The 19,268-nt window shown below is 40.0% G+C and overlaps 1 protein-coding gene across 3 annotated transcripts; it reads left to right on the top strand.

Moving 5' to 3' along the window:
• The first annotated feature begins 2,670 nt into the window (after positions 1-2,670).
• Positions 2,671-18,174, top strand: blk (BLK proto-oncogene, Src family tyrosine kinase). Of its 3 annotated transcripts, XM_042095698.1 has the most exons (16): positions 2,671-2,846; positions 3,458-3,517; positions 3,910-3,961; positions 5,463-5,570; positions 5,790-5,879; positions 6,011-6,056; positions 6,434-6,527; positions 7,061-7,159; positions 7,700-7,803; positions 8,590-8,739; positions 9,958-10,110; positions 11,010-11,189; positions 12,090-12,166; positions 14,389-14,539; positions 15,778-15,909; positions 16,250-18,174. In XM_042095698.1, exons 5-16 carry the CDS (start codon positions 5,802-5,804, stop codon positions 16,450-16,452), a joined length of 1,467 nt encoding a protein of 488 aa, XP_041951632.1. In that variant the 5' UTR covers positions 2,671-2,846; positions 3,458-3,517; positions 3,910-3,961; positions 5,463-5,570; positions 5,790-5,801; the 3' UTR covers positions 16,453-18,174. The 3 variants fall into 3 exon arrangements, with proteins under 3 accessions (XP_041951632.1, XP_041951634.1, XP_041951635.1); XM_042095701.1 differs by lacking the exon at positions 3,910-3,961 and having other exon boundaries at positions 2,673-2,846; positions 6,011-6,044; XM_042095700.1 differs by lacking the exons at positions 3,458-3,517; positions 3,910-3,961.
• Positions 18,175-19,268: the final 1,094 nt, after the last annotated feature.

Genomic DNA, 19,268 nt, shown 5'->3' with positions numbered 1-19,268 from the left:
GTTTCTTTTAACGGCACAAATTAGCACAAACGTAGCACAAACGATTGAGACCATTTTGGTGAGATTTGGACTTTGATGGGGGGCTGGGTGACGTCATGCGTGTAACAAATAAAGCCTGATAGCCTAACTTAAAAACCGAAGTAGCACAAATGTTTCTTTTAACGGCACAAATCAGCACAAACGTAGCACTAACGATTGAGACCATTTTGGTGAGATTTGGACATTAATGGGGGGCTAGGTGACGTCATGCGTGTAACAAATAAAGCCTGATAACTTAAAAACCGAAGTAGCACAAATGTTTCTTTTGACGGCACAAATCAGCACAAACGTAGCACAAACGATTGAGACTATTTGGGGGGAAATTTGGACAAGTATGGGGGGCTGAGTGACGTCACTGGCCAGAAAATGTAAAAGTTGAATTACTTAAAACCCTTAACAGCACAAACGATCATTTTTACGGCACAAACGTAGCACAAACGAATAGCAGTGTTTTAAATATTTTTTTAATAATATGGGGGGCCAGCTTCACGCAGGTTTTCATTTAGGACTAAACGCTCATAAACGGCTCAGCTTGGAATAAGCTACAGTATAGCGACCAAATCATAGTTTGTGAGGGAAACTTAGGTTTAGGTTCAACTGCGGGTAACTGAATAAAGCTGCAACTCCTTAGACTGTATCTTATGTCCGTCTCTGTTGCGCACAACCTGCTGCAGCAGAAATGAAAGGAGTTAGCTCCGAAGGTTTTAATAACTTATTATGATGACCTGTCTGGAAGTGAAGCACGAATGGTTAGCATATTTCTAGGTAATAATACAAAACCCAAGCTAAAGTAGCCTAATGCAAATATAATACTAGAAACACAACTTAGAACTAGGCCTACTTATGTACTACTATGTAGGCCTACTCGTCCCACTAACGAGTTTGTTTATTTGTTTCCCCGACCAGCGCGGTAAAGTGCAAACACACCAGCACAAGACGGCTCTAGATAGGGCCGAGCTCCGCTCTGTTAAGGTTAAATGGCGGATCATTCACAAGAGGATTTTGAGATGCACAGATTCCCAAATGAACGCATATCCACAGATTTTGTTAGAGTGGTGAAATACATTCACACCGCTGACATTATATTGAGGAAAAAGTATAGCCAACAAAGCTCAAGTACCTCTGTGTAGGCTACTTAGGCCTAAATTAGGACTTTAAAAATATCGGCGCAAATTATCGGCCAGAATTCTGTTATCGGACCTATAATAATATTTTCATTTTTTCACTTATTGGCTAATAATATATCGGCCGCCGATATATCGTGCATCACTACTAAATGGGCACTAGAATTTGATGATCTACTGAAGGGCCATGTAGGAACTACGGAAAATGCTCATGAGCTCAAACATGTGACACAATATGACATAATATTATTATGCAAGATCAAAAGTCAAAAGTGAAAGTGAACTTTATTGTCAGTTGTGCTGTATGTACAAGACATATAGAGGATTGAAATTGTGTTTCTCTCAGGCCCACGGTAGGGTAAAACAATAACGACAACAGAATGATACAGCAACAATGAGATAAAAATTACAGTGTGTAAAAAGTAAAAAAAAATGGTAAGTGAAAGAAAGTAAAAAATTTACAAAGTAACTTACTGACCTTTATAAGTGGTCACTGTCTATGTGCATTTTTTCACTGATCAGATCAGTCAGCTAGAGTCGACCACAAGGCCCTAAACAGGAAGCCCAAAAGCCTGGGCAAGTAAACAGTGGTGTGCCACTCCAAGAGAGATTGCGTGAAGCGACGCCTGCGTTTGTGTCCTCGCGTGTGAAAGTTCAACGTTTTCCACCACTGTGAGACATGCTGACAAACGTATCATGTTTATGACTCTGTAAAAAGAAACACTTTGGCCTGTTATACCAAAGTAGATAAGAAAATAACAACACAAAAAATAACATCCAATGCAATGCCTAAAGCTGTTTAAATCCCACGAGCATTACATCAGACAGACTGTGCAAATGTGTATTTGCGTTTTGTCTAATTCAGTGTTCTAGCTTTTCTAACTTCATGACAATAATGATATTTTCAGTGTCTTCTATTCAGAGAACACAGCCTTAAGCACATAGAACCACACACACAAACATGCACCCTCCCACACACACTCACACACACACACACACACACACACAAAAACACTCACACACTAACACACTCTCACAAACATACAGTGCATCAAAAATGAGCAGGTTATTCACAGCAAAAAAATGACAAGGCAGTAACCTTTCAGATGCAAAAAAAACATGGTTATATTTTATTTCCCTAGGGTTTGTGGCACCACGTATTGAAGTCTAGTTTTGAATGGGCACTCTGGTGCCTTTGGTGTTCTCTACTGTAATATGGCAAGGGAAAAGAGAGGGCAGGGCTCCACTAAATAAACAGAAGCAAACGCTGTCTATTTATCTGCTATCCACTAATGTGGTCTCCCAGGACATCCCTCCTAAGCCTAGTGTGTTAGAAAGAGAGAGAGAGAGAGAGAGAGAGAGAGAAAGAGAACGAAGAAGAGAGAAACAGGGAAGATGGAGGAAGTGAGAGAAAGAATGAAAGAATCAAAGAGGAGAGACAGACAGAAATAAGGACAGGGAAGAGGGAGGAGAGCAAGATAAAGTGAAAGATACAGGGTGAAAGAGAGAGAGGGTTGATAGAGGAAGAGAGAGACAGAAATAAAGAGAGGGAGGAAGGAGAGAAAGAAAGATAGAGAGAGCACGATCAAGGAAGTGAAAGAGACTCTATGAAAGGGTAGTGTAGGCTCTTCAAACACTGGATTACTCAAGTCAAGTCATTCAAAGAAGACGTAAAGAAGTTAGGTATGTAACATTACTTATAGACTATACAAAACATGCAGTCGCTTCTATCTCTCTCATTAGCATTAGCTGCCCACAAATGTATTTTGTGTTGAAATACTGACCCACAAATGTAACTGATAAAATACTGACCACCGCTCACAGACACATGATATATTTGGCAAAGACAGTAAGACACAGACACATAATTCATTCTGTGAAGAGTGACAAGTATAAGATTATTTCTATGTTAGTTTGTAAAGTTGACTTGAGTGCTTATTGTAAGCTACTTCTGTTGAAGGTTGACCCCTTTGACCTCATGCCACAGCTATTGGAATATACTTCTGTGATTATAATGACACCCTACAAGACCATAGGCTTTGTTATTCAATGTTTGCCTATTCTATTGCCTTGTATGGTGTGTTTAGACACGTGCTATTTGCGTGTCTCTCTTCTCTGCTCTAAAAAGTCTACGTTCTTGACTGGTTCTTTTTAAGTTTTCCATTCCATACATCAAATGGGCGTGTGTTTCGGGTCATGAAAGCTTTGCAATTAATGACCTCAAGTAATACTGACCTTAATTAATTTTTCAGATTCAACTGTGGTTTTTAATGTCATTCTTTTTAATATTGTAGGTGCGTATTAACGCGGGAAGGTTAATTAAACAGGACCTGATGCGATAGCAGGAGAATAAGGTAGGGCCGTAGTCTCAACTCCTGGGCATTATTGTGCTTTAAAAGAGAGAAATGTTATGAGAGATATGTTTCAATGTTTAATGTGAAACAAAATGTAACTAAAATGTTGATGCGTCTACCTCAAAATAAGTTTGGATAAACTGTTTTGCCAAAGAAGATGCTTTTTGGTGGTGTTATTAAGCTTGATGGTTTTTTGGGCCCCCACCATCAACTTCAAGGCAGAGCTGCCATCCCTAACCCTAACCCTAACCCTAGTGCCTTCCAGGCAGTGCTGGTGGTTGTCCAAAAGACATTTTGTCTGTCATTAACAACAGTCGAAAGGAAGACTGATTGCTGGTTGTTGATTGATTAAGGATATCAAGTAGTGATAAAACTTCTTGGTATATTTACAGAGCTCTTTCTGGGGACTCCCTTACACTTGGAATGATAACTCTTGAATACAAGGTGATTTCCATGACAGTTGATAAAGACAGCATCTGGTTTACTTTACTTTACAAACAAAGTGGGGGCAGCCTATCCCCAAACAAAAATGACACCCTGTGTGGAGTTTCTCTGGCAATACTGAAAAGTGTGTTTTGTTTGGTCCTTGTTTAAAATATAATGAATGTTGTTTTGGACAAAAGTGTTAAATATAAACATAAACAAACGCGACTTCCTGCTCAATCGCTGACTGCACCGTTAAGTCTACAAAGCAAGCACGACATAAGCAATAGCTGCAAGCAAAAACTCCAGTTCAACATTATATCTTGAATAGAACACAGCTCAAAAGCTCAAATTTGCCACCTGCAACGTGTGACGGTGTGATGGGCTCAAATGCCTTCCCAGAATGCAAAAAATACTGGACGATCATGTTATTGGACTGGGTTAACAGGAAATAACGGTTAATTTAATGAAAACCTTATAGGTTTGTTAAATAGGGCAGCCGTGGCCTACTGGTTAGCGCTTCGGACTTGGAACCGGAGGGTTGCCGGTTTGAACCCCGACCAGTAGGAACGGCTGAAGTGCCCTTGAGCAAGGCACCTAACCCCTCACTGAGACAGCTCACTGTGCCGGGATTAGTGTGTGCTGAGTGTGTTTCGCTAATTTTACGGATTGGGATAAATGCAGAGACCAAATTTCCCTCACGGGATCAAAAGAGTATATATACTTATACTTATACTATACTTAAATAACAATAAATGAAATGTACAGTAATTTAACACATTTCCGTTTAATTTACATTTAAGTGCTGTTTTTTTGAAAGAACAGGTAACTAATATTGAAATATGGGGGTAAATTAACGGCATTTTACAGTGTAGCATGGGGAAACCAATAGCCGAAATAGAAACCTAACATTTTCAAATGTATACACCAAAGAGAGAAACTTCGAAAAATATTCTTTTTGGTGTTGAAAAAACGGCATTTAAGTGTGGACAAAAGGCTATATTTGCTAAAAAAAAAAAAAGTATGCATGTTCAAATTTACTTTGGGCACGGTCTAAACAACAAACAAAACACGTCATGTGCACTCATATTGCAAACTGGCCATTTCCCTCTGTCCCATACAGATTGACTGTAAACAGAGATAACAGAGATTGAGTAGGCATGGTCTGGATGAGGCAAGGCTACCAGTTTGTAGCTGTGATGCACCAAGAGTGATAGGATGGGTGCAGTTCCCTTTTTTTGGTTTCAGAGCAGTGTGTTTTGCTGACTATGTACACAGTTATCGAGGTGGTTCCATATTCTTTTTCGAAGAACTGAGCACACAAGTGTGTGTTTGTGATGTCATGGAAAATGCAAATACACATACAGTACACATACACACACACACTCACACACAACACACACACACACACACACACACACACACACACACACACACACACACACACACACACACACACACACACACACACAGACATGACCACACAGGCGTACTCATACAGATTACTTTCATTCTCTTACAGCCATGGTGAGAACCCAAAAGGGCGATGTGAAGTGGCCAGGACCTCTGTGACGGGGAAGCAGACACTGATCCCACCTTACATCTCAGTGGGCACCAAACCAAGTGGCAGGTAAGCACCAAGTCCATTTACAGCTGTCTGTCCAAACCACCATCACTGCCTTATACAACATGAAACAGCATAATTCAGGTTTGTTCTGCTTATAGCAAAGACAGTGTTATGATGTTATCAGTCGAAGAAATTTGGTTTGTTTTAGGATTTTTACCTTAACTGGTACATGAATGTCTATAGCTTCTGCATTTATCTACCTATCTTTCCATCTCTTAAAAGGTTTTTTTGAGAATGGGTTGTGCATGCAGTGGTCAGAAAAAACAGAAAGAGGACAAAGGACCAAAGGGAACAGCAGGCAACAGATCCCATGTAAGATATGCTACACTGTCTATGTTATTTATCATCTTTACATTACAACTCACATTGCATTTAGATGTCATCAAAGTCTTTCATTTAAGAAAAAAATTCACATTATGTGCATTCAAATTTTTCAAAAACAGGAAACTGGTGGATTCAAGCACAGTGCAGATGCAGGTAAGGCGTTTGGTAAGGCATCCCTCCCTATGTGCCTCTGTCACACAGACTTATCGCCGTGATCTCTTCTGTGCTTAGGCGTTCATCACACACTCACAAAGTTGTGTGTTTGAGTGTGTGTGGTTGTGTGTGTGTGTGTGTGTGTGTGTCTGTGTGTGCGTGTGTTTAGGTGTGTGTGCGTTTGTGTGTGTGTTCGTGGGTGTTGTGTGTATGTGTGAAGAAACAGAAAGAGGCATAAAGTAGCACTGTCTGATCAAAATTGAGATGCTGTCTTGCAAACACAATCTTGCAAAATACCTAATTGAATGTATTGTTTTAATCTCTCTACTTCCGCATCACTAATGAACTGATTTTACGAAATGTCTGTTTCCGCCATCTTCTGATTGCAGATGTTGATGTAGTTATTGCTCAATATGACTTTAAACCAACAAATGACACTGACCTGTCATTTAAGAAGGGTGACCGACTCAAGGTTATTCAAGAGTGAGTATAATGGCATTCTCAGTGTTGCTGTCCTTCGATGTACAGAAAAAGACTGTCATTTTTAAAGCAAAATAGAATACTGTATTTGTAACTGTAAAAAAAGGTAAGTACACTCAACAGAATCCAGTTCCCAGATCTTGCTGCTTCAATTAAATTATGTTAGATTGTGTGAATAAATAGTTTATGTTTAAGTCTTTGGGTTATGTTGAGCACACTACTCTTGTTTTACAGTGCTATTTATTTTCCACGGAAAGGATGTAGTCATCAAGTTAAGATTTGCCTGTTTACAAAGCAGCGCCAGCATTTTACCGTACACATGTGTACAGAAGCCCCAAAGTAATGTACAGTTAACTTCTCCATGTTAACGATTCCACATTTAAGTGGAAACATTTCACAATCCGTCTTAGGTTCAGTAGTGTTACAAAGAAGGTGTCAGTACAGGCACCCCAAAGAGGTCCACCCAGCTAACTACTTCATGTTGACATTTAAATGTACAGTCTGTATTTCACAATCTGTTTTGAACTGCATTACAGCAAAGGTGACTGGTGGGTGGCCAAGTCTCTGGTCACTGGGGAAGAGGGCTATATCCCAAGCACATATGTGGCCAGAGTGCACACCTTGGAGGTGGAAAGGTGCGTATGTATATGTGCATGAATACATACAGTATAGACCAGGGGTTGGTGTGTGTTACAACATTTTAATGCACAGTGCAGTGGCACAGAATATCTAGTAAAAATGTATGTACGCATCAACACCATGACATTAACATAACAGTGAATGTATTTTTTGTATATGCATAGAGAAATATAATGTTCATACATTTGAAAGGCCTAAATTCAGATGAATAGCAATAATCTTCATAGTTGGTTGTTCAACTGCACTTCCACGCAAAACTGTCACATCCATAACGCCAACTAAATACCATGGCATTGTGTTGGCGTTATGGATGTGACAGTTGTGAGCGGAATTGCCCTCAACACTAATGATGTGTAATGTACAATTATTCTCTAGAAAATTACTGAAATAAATATGTACATGTACAGAATAGATCTCAGGTACAAATACTTATATCTTAGGGTATCTTACTATACTAGCTTAATAGTTGATTAATCCTGTGATTCCCTTATAGGTAAAATAATAAATTAAAGATGGCAAATGTGTCTTTCTTGCAGGTGGTTTTTTAAAGACTTGAGTCGCAGAGACACAGAACGTCTTCTTCTAGCGCCGGGAAATAAAGTCGGCTCCTTTTTAGTCCGTGAGAGCGAGACAACTAAAGGTCAGTGGCATAAGGCGTTCCTGCTCTCACTGTTGAATAATACCAATACATCCCCCAGTATACTGTACTACATAAGCGATGCCATGTTTTATTCAATAGTTTACTGTCTGTTATTATTATTTAAATGTCTGTTATTTGTGCTTATTTATTTGTTTTGCTTTTCAAATCAGTTTATTTTGTCAGAACATAGTAAGATTCCAAGACCAAAAGAGAATTAAATGTCTGAAGTTTCTTCAATGTGCAGCGGATCTCTTAACCTCTTCTTGCCACCAATTGCCCTCATCAGATTATAAGTACCTGTGCACACATTTCAATTCACCCTCCCTACTATGAGAGATGGCAGTGGGTTGAAGATCATAACCACTACAGTTATTTAATCTCTGCAGAGCCTGATGTATATAACCCACTGCAGATCTCTGCAGACCCTAACATCTAACCCACTGAAAGCAACTCCCCTTGCACAGCAGGCTTGAGAATGCATGTGTGGCAGGCAGTCAGATTAAAAATAGCAAATCATTGCTGAAAACTTCGCAACCACCTGCAGCATCTCTGCAGATGGCACACCAAAGAGCTTTCTCGTCATTCAGGAAGAACTGTGTGATATACTTAGTAAATGTAGCTGTTTATAATTTGTATTTAACCGACTGCTTGAAAAAGTACTACTACTACTACTGTACCTCTACAACTACTAAGACTACTACCACTAATAATAATAATGATAAAAAAATATTATCGATGATTACAATATAACAATGATTTTTATTAATACAACAATGTCCCCCCCAGGGGCCTTCTCACTCTCCGTCCGAGATTCTTCGCAAGAACATGGGGACGTAGTGAAGCACTACAAGATCCGAAGCCTGGACATTGGAGGTTTCTACATCTCCCCCTCTCTGACCTTCCCTACCCTGCCAGAACTCATCAAGCATTATTCTAGTAAGTCCAGACTGATGTAAAAAAAAGTAATCGTTGGGTTTACAGCATTCATGCTCACATGAGTGAAACAAATAGTACGCTCACAATTTCATTTATACATTTGGTTGCTGGGTTTATCTAAGCGAAAAAAAAAAAAAAAAACGGAATAGGAATACCATGCTTATCACCTCAATCTCAGTTAGACTGGCTGCTTCAGGAATCCTTCAGGAAATCTAAATACAGTTCTCAACTGCACTCACTCACTCAACCCCACAGATGTTTCGGGCCAGATGGGCCCTTGTACTGGTGATTAAACAGGTTTTAAAAGGAAAAATTTGCATGGTCGGGATTTAATAACTGGGATAAATCAATATGATACATTACTACCATGAGTAAGATCATGTGTGCTATATACTGTATGGATGGGTCAGTGCATGCCCTCACTTTATTTCTGTTGAGCACGACCCTCCACCCACCATTTCAGAACACAGCAAGCTTCCTGCGGTGACAGGAGACACCGTGTCTCCGAGGGGGGGGGCTGCTGAAGGCAGCATAATCAGGTTTGTGGGTCATACCAACAAACACCTTGCAGTAAGCATGAGGTAATTTTCCCTCACCGGAAATATAGTACATGCGCTGTATAGTAGACAGGCCAAGGTCAGCTTGTATGGTGTAATATCTCAGACTGTTATTTTTTTCTTGCCAGTATGGTCTCTGACTTTCCATGTTGCGGTTTTTAGTACATGGTGGTGGTGTAGGCTAACTGAAGTTGCTTAATTTCTAACTCTTGAATTTCCCCTTGGGGATCTATAAAGTATCTATCTATCTATCTCTATCTATCTATCTATGGAAATCAGTTCTCTTTTCTTGTACTACCTCTACCGTCTAGTGTTTTTCAGCAGTAGATTGCTAATGTGATATAACATGGTTGTTTTAAAATATAACCACACTGTACCTGGCTGTATAATCAGTGGGCACTAAAGTGCGTTTAGAACACAATATTTCTTATGGACATTTACATTGCTTCAACTCTTTGACCCCAGTCCTAAACATGCCATTATATAGATATATAATCTTTTGATAACATACACTTAAACAACAACATTGTACACAATAATTAAGAATACGAGTTCCAAAACAAACCTTTCAACAAATCTTTTGTCTTGGTATTGTGCAATATTCCACTTATTGTTTTTCTTCGTAAGGAAGTTTAATGTGTGTGTGTTTGTGCGTGTTCAGGAAGTGCAGATGGGCTGTGTCAGCGCCTGGGTAACCCCTGCAAGGCAACGGTTCCTCAGCAGCCCTGGGGTAAAGACGAGTGGGAGATCCCGCGGGAGACACTCAAGTTGGTGAAGAAGTTGGGAGCAGGCCAGTTTGGAGAAGTCTGGATGGGTAAGAGGCTCTGTGTTGGGGTGCCGTCAGTACGGTTGAGCATGCGCTCTCATTGCCATAGAAATTAGCTTGGCTCTTTGGCAATGCGGACAGGCTGCATCTTTAGTGCCTTTGAGGCTGGGTGGGATGATCTCTCTCTTGGTTACAGACTCCCACCCAAATGATGCCTCAAAATATTCAATAGTGATATGGTTCAAAGTTGAAGAGAAGTGGGAGAGTTTGTTTGCCAAGTTCACTGGCTTATCCAATAATAGATGCTTTTATCGGTCAGCGATGACATGAAAGAGGACTCTTTTTCTGTTGTCTATTAATGGCTTGTTTCTTTCATGAAGCAAATAAAAAGAAACAAAATTACAGACATTTTAAAATACTGCACTTCAGCGTGCGCACGTGCACACACACACACACAAATGCTAAACATTTCAACCAGAAAGACTTAGCAAGGCACAATGATATTTACAAACAAATTATTTAATCCATCAGGATTAGGACAGTATACATAAGCAATAATGAGATAGTGGCAGCCGTGGCCCACTGGTTAGCACTCTGGACTTGTAACCGGAGGGTTGCCGGTTTGAGCCCCGACCAGTGGGCCGCGGCTGAAGTGCCCTTGAGCAAGGCACCTAACCCCTCATTGCTCCCCGAGCGCCGCCGTTGTAGCAGGCAGCTCACTGCGCCGGGATTAGTGTGTGCTTCACCTCACTGTGTGTTCACTGTGTGCTGTTTGTGTTTCACTAATTCACCGATTGGGTTAAATGCAGAGACCAAATTTCCCTCACGGGATCAAAAAAATATATATACCTGTACACTTACTTATACTTATATGAGATAACAATGAGTCTTTCGCATAGACACCGTCCTGATCATGAGCGTGTGTGTGTTTGTGTGTGTGTATAAAGGCTACTACAAGAACAACCTGAAGGTGGCCATCAAGACGCTGAAGGAGGGCAGTATGGAACCTGAGGCATTCCTACAGGAGGCGAACCTGATGAAGCAGCTGCAGCATGAACGGCTTGTGCGCCTCCATGCTGTTGTCACCCAGGAGCCCATCCTCATCGTCACAGAGTTCATGTGCAACGGTGAGACAACCACACACACATACAGACACACACACACTCTGAGGAAACCATGGTGCATACATTTAAATCAGAAAGTTAGAGAAAATGGAGATGATTCGTCAGTCAGACTGATTACCACAATTACTATTATTATTCCTGAAGGTGTAAGCAGATAATTTTTACTCAGCAATGATATAATGCACCTGCATCAAAATACCAAAATAGACCTCTGAAGTTCGCCTGCAAAATGGACGCCAAACTGCCATCTTTGCCAATATAAGAAGATCCAAATCTCCATCTATTAACAAAGATGGCAGCTTTTGGGTCCTTTTTGTAGGCAAACTTCAGAGGTCTATTGTCACTTAACTGGAAACTATACCCAAAGAGTAGGACTTATACAGTAAACACACTGATGTCAGATATGCCTTCTAAGAGTTAATATTACTTCAGGCACTTTCTGAGAAAAGAATCCACACACTTCTCTTTTTGAGTGTTTTTTCTTCATTACTATTTCATACTTGGCTGAGACAAAAAATGTTCTGACCCTTAGGTCTTCATTTGGTTTTCTATGCCTCTTATTCCAAGCTCTTCTGCATACTCATTACATGAATGGTTGAATGAAGCGGGCAAAGACTTGTTTTAATTTAGTCCGTAATCTTAGGCTACCTTGCCCACAGCAAAAGATGCATTTTGATACATTGGTCTCTTGGGGAATAGGAGTGTTGTACTGTAGTGTACAGTAATCAAGTAATTCCCCAAAACATTGAAAGAGTATGATCAAAATCAAAATATGTATCTGAAACGTATCAATTTGTTTGGTTACTTCCTTCTCCCTCAAAAATATGTATCTGAAACGTATCAATTTGTTTGGTTACTTCCTTCTCCCTCAATCGTTTAATAATCTTTCTCTGTCACTTGCAGGAAGTCTGTTGGACTTCTTAAAAACAGAAGATGGGAAACAACTGAAACTGCCCAAACTGATTGACATGTCAGCACAGGTAAGACACAAAGTACTCATCTGCAGAGCCAAATCCCTGATGAGGATTTGTTATTGAGAAAGCCTCAGCATGTCGCTTTTTGAATAAATCTCAATGTTGATTTAGCTTTACTTCAGGGCCTATGTGAAGTCATTTAGTATTGGAATTCATTAGGCCTTTGATATTCAGAGTGAGTTATGAATGTGTATGTCATCAGAACCACTGTTATATTATCACACTGTTCTCAATATAGTCCAGAGAGTAAGTTTTAAAGTCCGCACATCCAAATGTCTGACCTGGGAGCAGGACAAACAAATGACCAGACAAAAAAGAGAAAAAGTCCGCTTCAACCAGGGTTTTCTTTGTTTTTATTTTTCCGTGACGTTTCGGGTAATCACCCTTCTTCAGACGTCTAGACGTCGTTTTTTGTCTCAATATATTCCAGGACACAAAGTATTTGTATCTGTTGAAATGTTTTTACCTCCTCTGTTTAAAATACATGCATGAAATATGATGCATACACATGAACTAAAATCTAATCTAATTGTATAGAACCTAGAAAGGTATCCATGACAATCTTGGCTGCTAGTGCAATTTTGACCTTTGTGCAATTTAGAAATATATATATTATTGTCACTCCATCTATATTGTCCTTTAAATGCAGCACCAAATTCGCCTCATTCATCAAAATGATTAATTCATTCACAATATTTCTCCAGCTCCACATAAAAGACTAATTTTGAAATGTTAAGTTCAGAAACAAATTACAGTTCTATTTATAGGCATCCGTCCATATCACTGTTTTAAGACCGCCGTGGTGTGTGAAAAGCCTTGCATCGTGTGGAAAATGTCAGCCCTGCCTTTAGTGGTTTTGTGGTCGCGCTGTGCACTTCTGCTTCTTCAAACCTCACTCCACTGTTGATCATTAACATCCGGACAGGACGTGACATCGTTTTTTCCATCATAGACCCCCCCCCTCCCTCCCCAACACCATCCGCATCCTGTTTAATCCTCCATCAGAACAGAAATGTAAAATGTATTTTTAAACAGGCCCCATTTACATGTGCTGTGTGCTACTGTTAAACTGAAAAGTCAAACTAACTTGAAAAAAGTAGCTAATAAGTATTATTTTTAACTCAAAAATAAATACTTTAAAGAGTAGCTCAACTGTTTTAGTGTTTTCAATATGTTTTTATGTTTTTGACAGTGCTATTCACACTAAAATACCAATATAATTTGGGAAATGTTTCTTGAAGTTGTGCTTTCACATCTTATATTCACACCATGAGTGTGTCACGCTAGTAATGCTCACAGTCATCCTAAACAAACGGTTAAAGTTAACATAATTCAGTTGTTTAGAGTTAAACCCTCCATGCTCACAGAAGGGGAAACCCAGCTTTCCAGTGGTAAATTAACAATACCGATGTGAGAATGAAGTTGATAGCAAAAACTGTCTGAATCAGTAATCATTCCTCTTGTGACACACTTACAGTATCTTCTCACACAGTAGTGAGAACCCAAGTCGATTGATTAGTAGGTTTGAGAAGGACAAGGTGAAGGAGGGACTTAGCCTTGATTACTACATTGCTGTGTATGTCCGTAGATTTCAGTTTGGGCTTTCTTACCCCAATGTGTTGTCCATGTCTTCCCTGCTGATGACACTGTTATCTGCTACTGTCCATTGTCTAGTTGTGAGAAGTGAAAAAAATGCTCCATTGTTTTCAATTTCATGAACTTAACCTAATTTTGTTAGGCTACCGTAAATATGAATGTGTCAATATGTCGATATGAATGTGTTATCACAGCTTTTAGAAGTGGTGTTGTTAAATTTAGATTATAAACTGTTACAGTAATGTCTTGAATTTTGAATATGAATGATATGAATTGATATGAATGTGTCATCACAGCTTTTAGAAGTGGTGTTGTTAAATTTAGATTATAAACTGTTACAGTAATGTCTTGAATTTTGCTTCAACAGAAGACATATAACCTCAGAAAACATTTCTATTTAAAAACTCTATTTATCATTACAAAAGATATTTAAGAGTCATTTACGTATATCTGGGAATCTATTGATTGCTACAGCTGTAATTTTTTCTTCATTTTGTTTCATAAGGAATTTGAAAAAAAGAAATTGCAACACTACTCTTACAAACAAATGATGATTGCCCTTTCGCTCGCTCTCTCTCTCTCTCTCTCTCTCGTTCTCTGACTCTCTCTCATCTTGTTCTTTGTGGGAACAGATTGCAGAGGGGATGGCCTACATAGAAAGAAAAAACTACATTCACAGAGATCTGCGGGCTGCCAACATTCTGGTGTCTGAGACGTTACTTTGCAAGATTGCTGACTTTGGCTTAGCAAGAATCATCGAAACAGAGTACACAGCCAAAGAAGGTAGAGTATGCAATAGTGTATGCAAATAGTGTTTTGCAGACATCATTATGGTTATAATCTGCACTGAGATTGCTTCTAACTGTCCTACCGGTGTGTTTAGAATGCTTTCAGTAGGAATGCTGAATGATCTAAAGAACATCTGGGCCCATTGGATATTACATATTATACCACAGTTAGATCCGGTCAAACTATTTATTAATTTCGATTGGATCGAGAGGCATTCCATGAGTCATCATGTGTAGGGGTATCCCAGCACAACCCCACTTTATTTACTGTTAGTAATCACTCCACATATTGCATTGAATTATCCAACACAAACATTCCATTGATTCATAGAGAGAAAACAGCTATTTCATAATGTCACCTTTAAAAGAGAAAAACGCAAAGTAGGTGGCTGTCAGATAGGTCGTAAATGAGCTCTGATGTATTTCTTAGTTACAAAACCTGTATTTTTAGATTTAGTAGTGCTTGTTTCTCGCTAACTTTTACAAAATATAAGGGCACAAACCCTGAATGTATTTGTTAATACAGAAATACTACCATTTTAGAGTTAGATCCACCATGTTGGATAATTTTTTTCGAGGTCACATTCAAGCAACGTACAGTACATCTCTTGAATGGTGTCATGTTGCTTGGCAACGGTTAACAAAAAGGCTAAAGATTAGAACTATTTTTGTGGGTAGAGGATGAACGAACAAAAATTTAAATAAATGATAGAAAACACAATTTTGTATCTTAAAACTGTTGTACAAAAGCAATATGACACTCGTGGAAGCAATATGACACTCGTGGTCGTGGAGTTGGTAAAGGATATCCCCAAGGCTGTAGTGGCCTTCGGCCTCGTAATACGGCCAAATTACAGCTGTGGGGATATCCTTTAAAAACCCCACTCCCACTCGTGTCACATTGTTTAAGAATTTTAAAATCTGCCATTGCTGACATAGCATCCTATTGATGGGATGTTCGAAATTCAAGAATTGAACGGGTAATCCTGTAGGGAGCTCGACACAGTACACACAACCATCTGGAGTTTGTATCGGTAAAATCATGTAATTTGAGCTACGTGAAGGGATGATTAGGACGTAATCTGATCATAGAGGCCTGGTCTATCACATTTGTTTCCTGTTTTTGCTGTCATGTCAACTAACTTTTATCATTTCATCCAAGCTGTGAAGAGAACTGTTCTCACATGCCTCTCATTATGATCACTCTCCATCTTTCTTTCTCCTAATTCACAGGAGCAAAGTTTCCCATTAAATGGACTGCCCCTGAAGCAATAAACTTTGGGACATTCAGCATCAAGTCAGATGTCTGGTCCTTTGGTATTCTCCTGACAGAGATAGTCACGTATGGGAGGATCCCCTACCCAGGTAGCGCCAACATTCATCTCCAAGCTAAGACAATGATGCGTGCAATAACCAGCTTAGCATAATAATTAACTGAAAGTGGGTTAGAGCAGTTAGCCTATAGCTCCCTTTTAACTATAGGCTAACTGGTCTAACCCACTTCCTGTGAGGTAGAGGGCAAATAAGTTTCTTTCCCAAAAAGTTGGCATGCTCCTTTAAGCAACATATTGTATATGAAGACACAGTCTGCTGTCATACATTGAGAATGTTTGTTATCACGTCTGAATACTCGGGTCACCAATATCAAATGGCCAAAATTCCCCAGCAGGAGACTTGACCATTTGACTTGTGCATTTATGTCCAGGCATGACGAATCCAGAAGTGATCCGCAACCTGGATAAGAGCTACCGGATGCCGTGTCCAGAGGGCTGCCCGCAGGAGCTGTACGAGGTGATGCAGAAATGCTGGACGGAGAGGCCGGAGGACCGGCCCACGTTCGAGCACCTGCAGGACCTGCTCAGCGACTTCTTCATCGCCACCGAGGGACAGTACGAGATGCAACCCTAACCTGAAGGTTGTCAGAGGAGAGAGAGACAGAGGAGAAGACAAAGCAGAGGCCTTGACAGAGACAATGGATAGAGCTTCCAGGCACAACATCAACACTTGAAATAGACAAAGAAGAGACTGAACAGGGACATATGTGGGCCCAAACAGAGACAAAGAAAGATCTGGGCGAGGCAAAGTAGAGACCTGGTGGAGACTAAGGCACGACCTAATGTCTCTGATCTTACAGAGAAACACCACAGAGTCTCAGAGAATCTGCCGAAAGATGAAATAGTGTTCAACATGACCATTGGCACCCACCATGATGAGGCTTGAGGCTTTGATGAGATGGAGTCTGTGAACTGAGAAACTGTCTTAGGGACAGACTCTGCTGTGAGACTCTTCTGAGAAAGCCCAAGCTGGACAGTCTTCATTGGGACAGACTATGCAGACCGAATCACTGTACTGGATTTACTCTGTTTAAAGATGCTTGATACTGTAATGAACTAGCCTGACGTAGCCATACTCAAAATTCTATTCAGAATTTGAGTCTGGACCCAAAGCATTGGGACGTGATTATGGGTCATATACCAACCGATACAGGGGAAAAAAGCCTCTGCACACAATTAGATAGACCTAACCAATCAGAGCAACGAAATAGCCTATCGTGAAATCCTGCAGAGAACAGTCAGAACATCCTTCTTCTGACAAATGTCTTAATCACTGTTTTCTGTTTGTTTTCTGAAGTTATTGCGCCGTTAATATCTTGTACAAGCGACACAATAGTGTCATAAACATGTAGCTTCTCTAGTGACAAGCTTTTTGCTGTAAACAAATTCAACCGAAACGCGCTAAGGTCGCAGTAATGAATACGCACCGTTGCTCATCATCTGTCCATCATTGTATAAAGCTTACCCTAATGCCGCACGGGCGATTTGATTGGTCCGCACGATTCTCAAGTATTCAGAGGCTTGTCAATGAAACAATTCCAGACCGATATTCCTGACCTCAAATTTTGTGGCCGTGGCTAAGTTCGGGCTGGCTTTTCAGGCTAGTAATGAACAGGTTCTGCCATGAGACTCTGGAAAAATTCCACACAGAAGTCTGTTGGAGAATTCTATGGAGAGAACATACTAGACTTTGTAGAAATGACTGTATGGAATATTGGATGTAGGGGATGCTAGGGGAGAACACTGGCTATCAGTAAAAATGGAATACAGAGAAAGGATGGACTGTTGGCTGCATCTTTAACCACAGTGTTAACCTTAACCACAAAAGATGCTCTATACTTGTGTCATCTGGATATTTTATAACAGGGCAGATTTGTTCCTCAAGTGAGAATTCAATTTAAAGCCAAGGGCAACAAAATCAGCCAAAAGCACGCTCAGGTGACGTGAATGACTAGGGGCCGTTGCTCGTCTGTCCATCATCTTATAAAGCCCGTCCAGACGATTTGATTGGTGCGCACAACTCTGGTGCTGGCGTAGAGGTACCATGTTGCCCCAGATGCACTGTTTGCACAAAGACTCTCAAAACAGACACCAGTGTTCAGACAGGGGACAGATGACACAATGTGCCAAAACTGTGCCAAAACATGTCTGGTATGGAGTAATGTTACTGCAATAGTATACAGATGTGCCTTTTGCTTAAAGTTATTATTGTAAATATAAATCATGCATATTTAAGTATCTGTATGTGTATGTGATGTATCATGGATGTGCACGATAAATTGTTATTTCATATTAACTTCAGAGTTTCTGCATAAAAGTATAAATATATGACTGTTTACACAATGAACTTATACTGAAATTAACACATTACAAAGTAGATAAAGGTGGTTAAAATAGCCCACAGAAAATAGGAATGTGGAAGGCTAAACGTTGCCTCAACTTGACAGGAAGTGTTAAATAAATAAGGTAGCTGTGGGTTGGTGTAGGGATATGGCTGACACCTTTGCATGGTTAACTTACGAAAAACTTCAAAAGCTCACATTTGAGTTGGACTCAGCAGGCTTCTGCATGTGACATTCAAACTTTAGACAGTCATGATTAGAAAAGCTGCATGGAGCTGTGTGAATATTATATACAGTATATACTGTAGTGATGTAGTACTCAAGTCCAGTCTGGAGACCGATTTCTGCTTTCTCGGACTCGTCTCGGACTTGTTCCTTCAAAGACTCAGTCTCGGGCCACAGTTGGGAGGAGAAGAACTCGTAATTTCAGACCGAGTCCTCGAGACCAACGGATTTTTGTATGTTCATATAAAAAAAACACACAACACATAACAACAACAATAATAAAATGCAATGTTGATGGGCATTATTTGAAAATGACATCCCATGGTGCAATGCAAAGATACTGTCTGTAGGCCTAACTGTTGATCATTAACTGGGGTGATATTAAATCAGGAATATGAAAACTGACATGTTTTTATGGTCTTGGTCTCGACTCGGTGTCAACTCGGACTTGCTTCCTCAAAGACTCGGTCTTGACTCGGACTCGACTGTATTTGAAAACCAACAGACTCGGTTTCGACTCGGTCTCGACCCTTCAAAGACTCGGTCTTGACTCGGACTCGGCATAGGCGGTCTTGTCCCCATCATTAATATACTGGTATATATTCAAAACTGGATTATTTTTTTACTTACCTCTGTGAAAGGATTTTGCCAGAATAAAAGTTAAGTATAAGTATCAGCTGTCAGTTAGGACAATGTTAGTAAGAGATGATACCATCTGAGGCATCAGAGGCTTTATCAAGATGTCTTGACAGTCTTCACTGGAACATCAGAAAAGGCTTTTATCTTGAGGTAAAAACCGCAACCCTATGTGATTAGAAGTCCT

The sequence above is a fragment of the Alosa sapidissima genome, chromosome 6 (assembly GCF_018492685.1).
Source record: "Alosa sapidissima isolate fAloSap1 chromosome 6, fAloSap1.pri, whole genome shotgun sequence".
NCBI classification, from domain to species: domain Eukaryota; kingdom Metazoa; phylum Chordata; class Actinopteri; order Clupeiformes; family Clupeidae; genus Alosa; species Alosa sapidissima.
The sequence above is the reverse complement of the archived record's forward strand: the minus strand, read 5'-3'. Positions and strand labels throughout refer to the sequence as shown.

Coding starts and splice junctions, on each gene's coding strand:
- blk (XM_042095700.1), top strand. CDS start 5,802: ATGGGTTGTGCATGCAGTGGTCAGAAAAAACAGAAAGAGGACAAAGGA. Junction 11,190..12,089: donor CACAGAGTTCATGTGCAACG/GTGAGACAACCA, acceptor TGTCACTTGCAG/GAAGTCTGTTGGACTTCTTA. Junction 15,910..16,249: donor TGGGAGGATCCCCTACCCAG/GTAGCGCCAACA, acceptor ATTTATGTCCAG/GCATGACGAATCCAGAAGTG.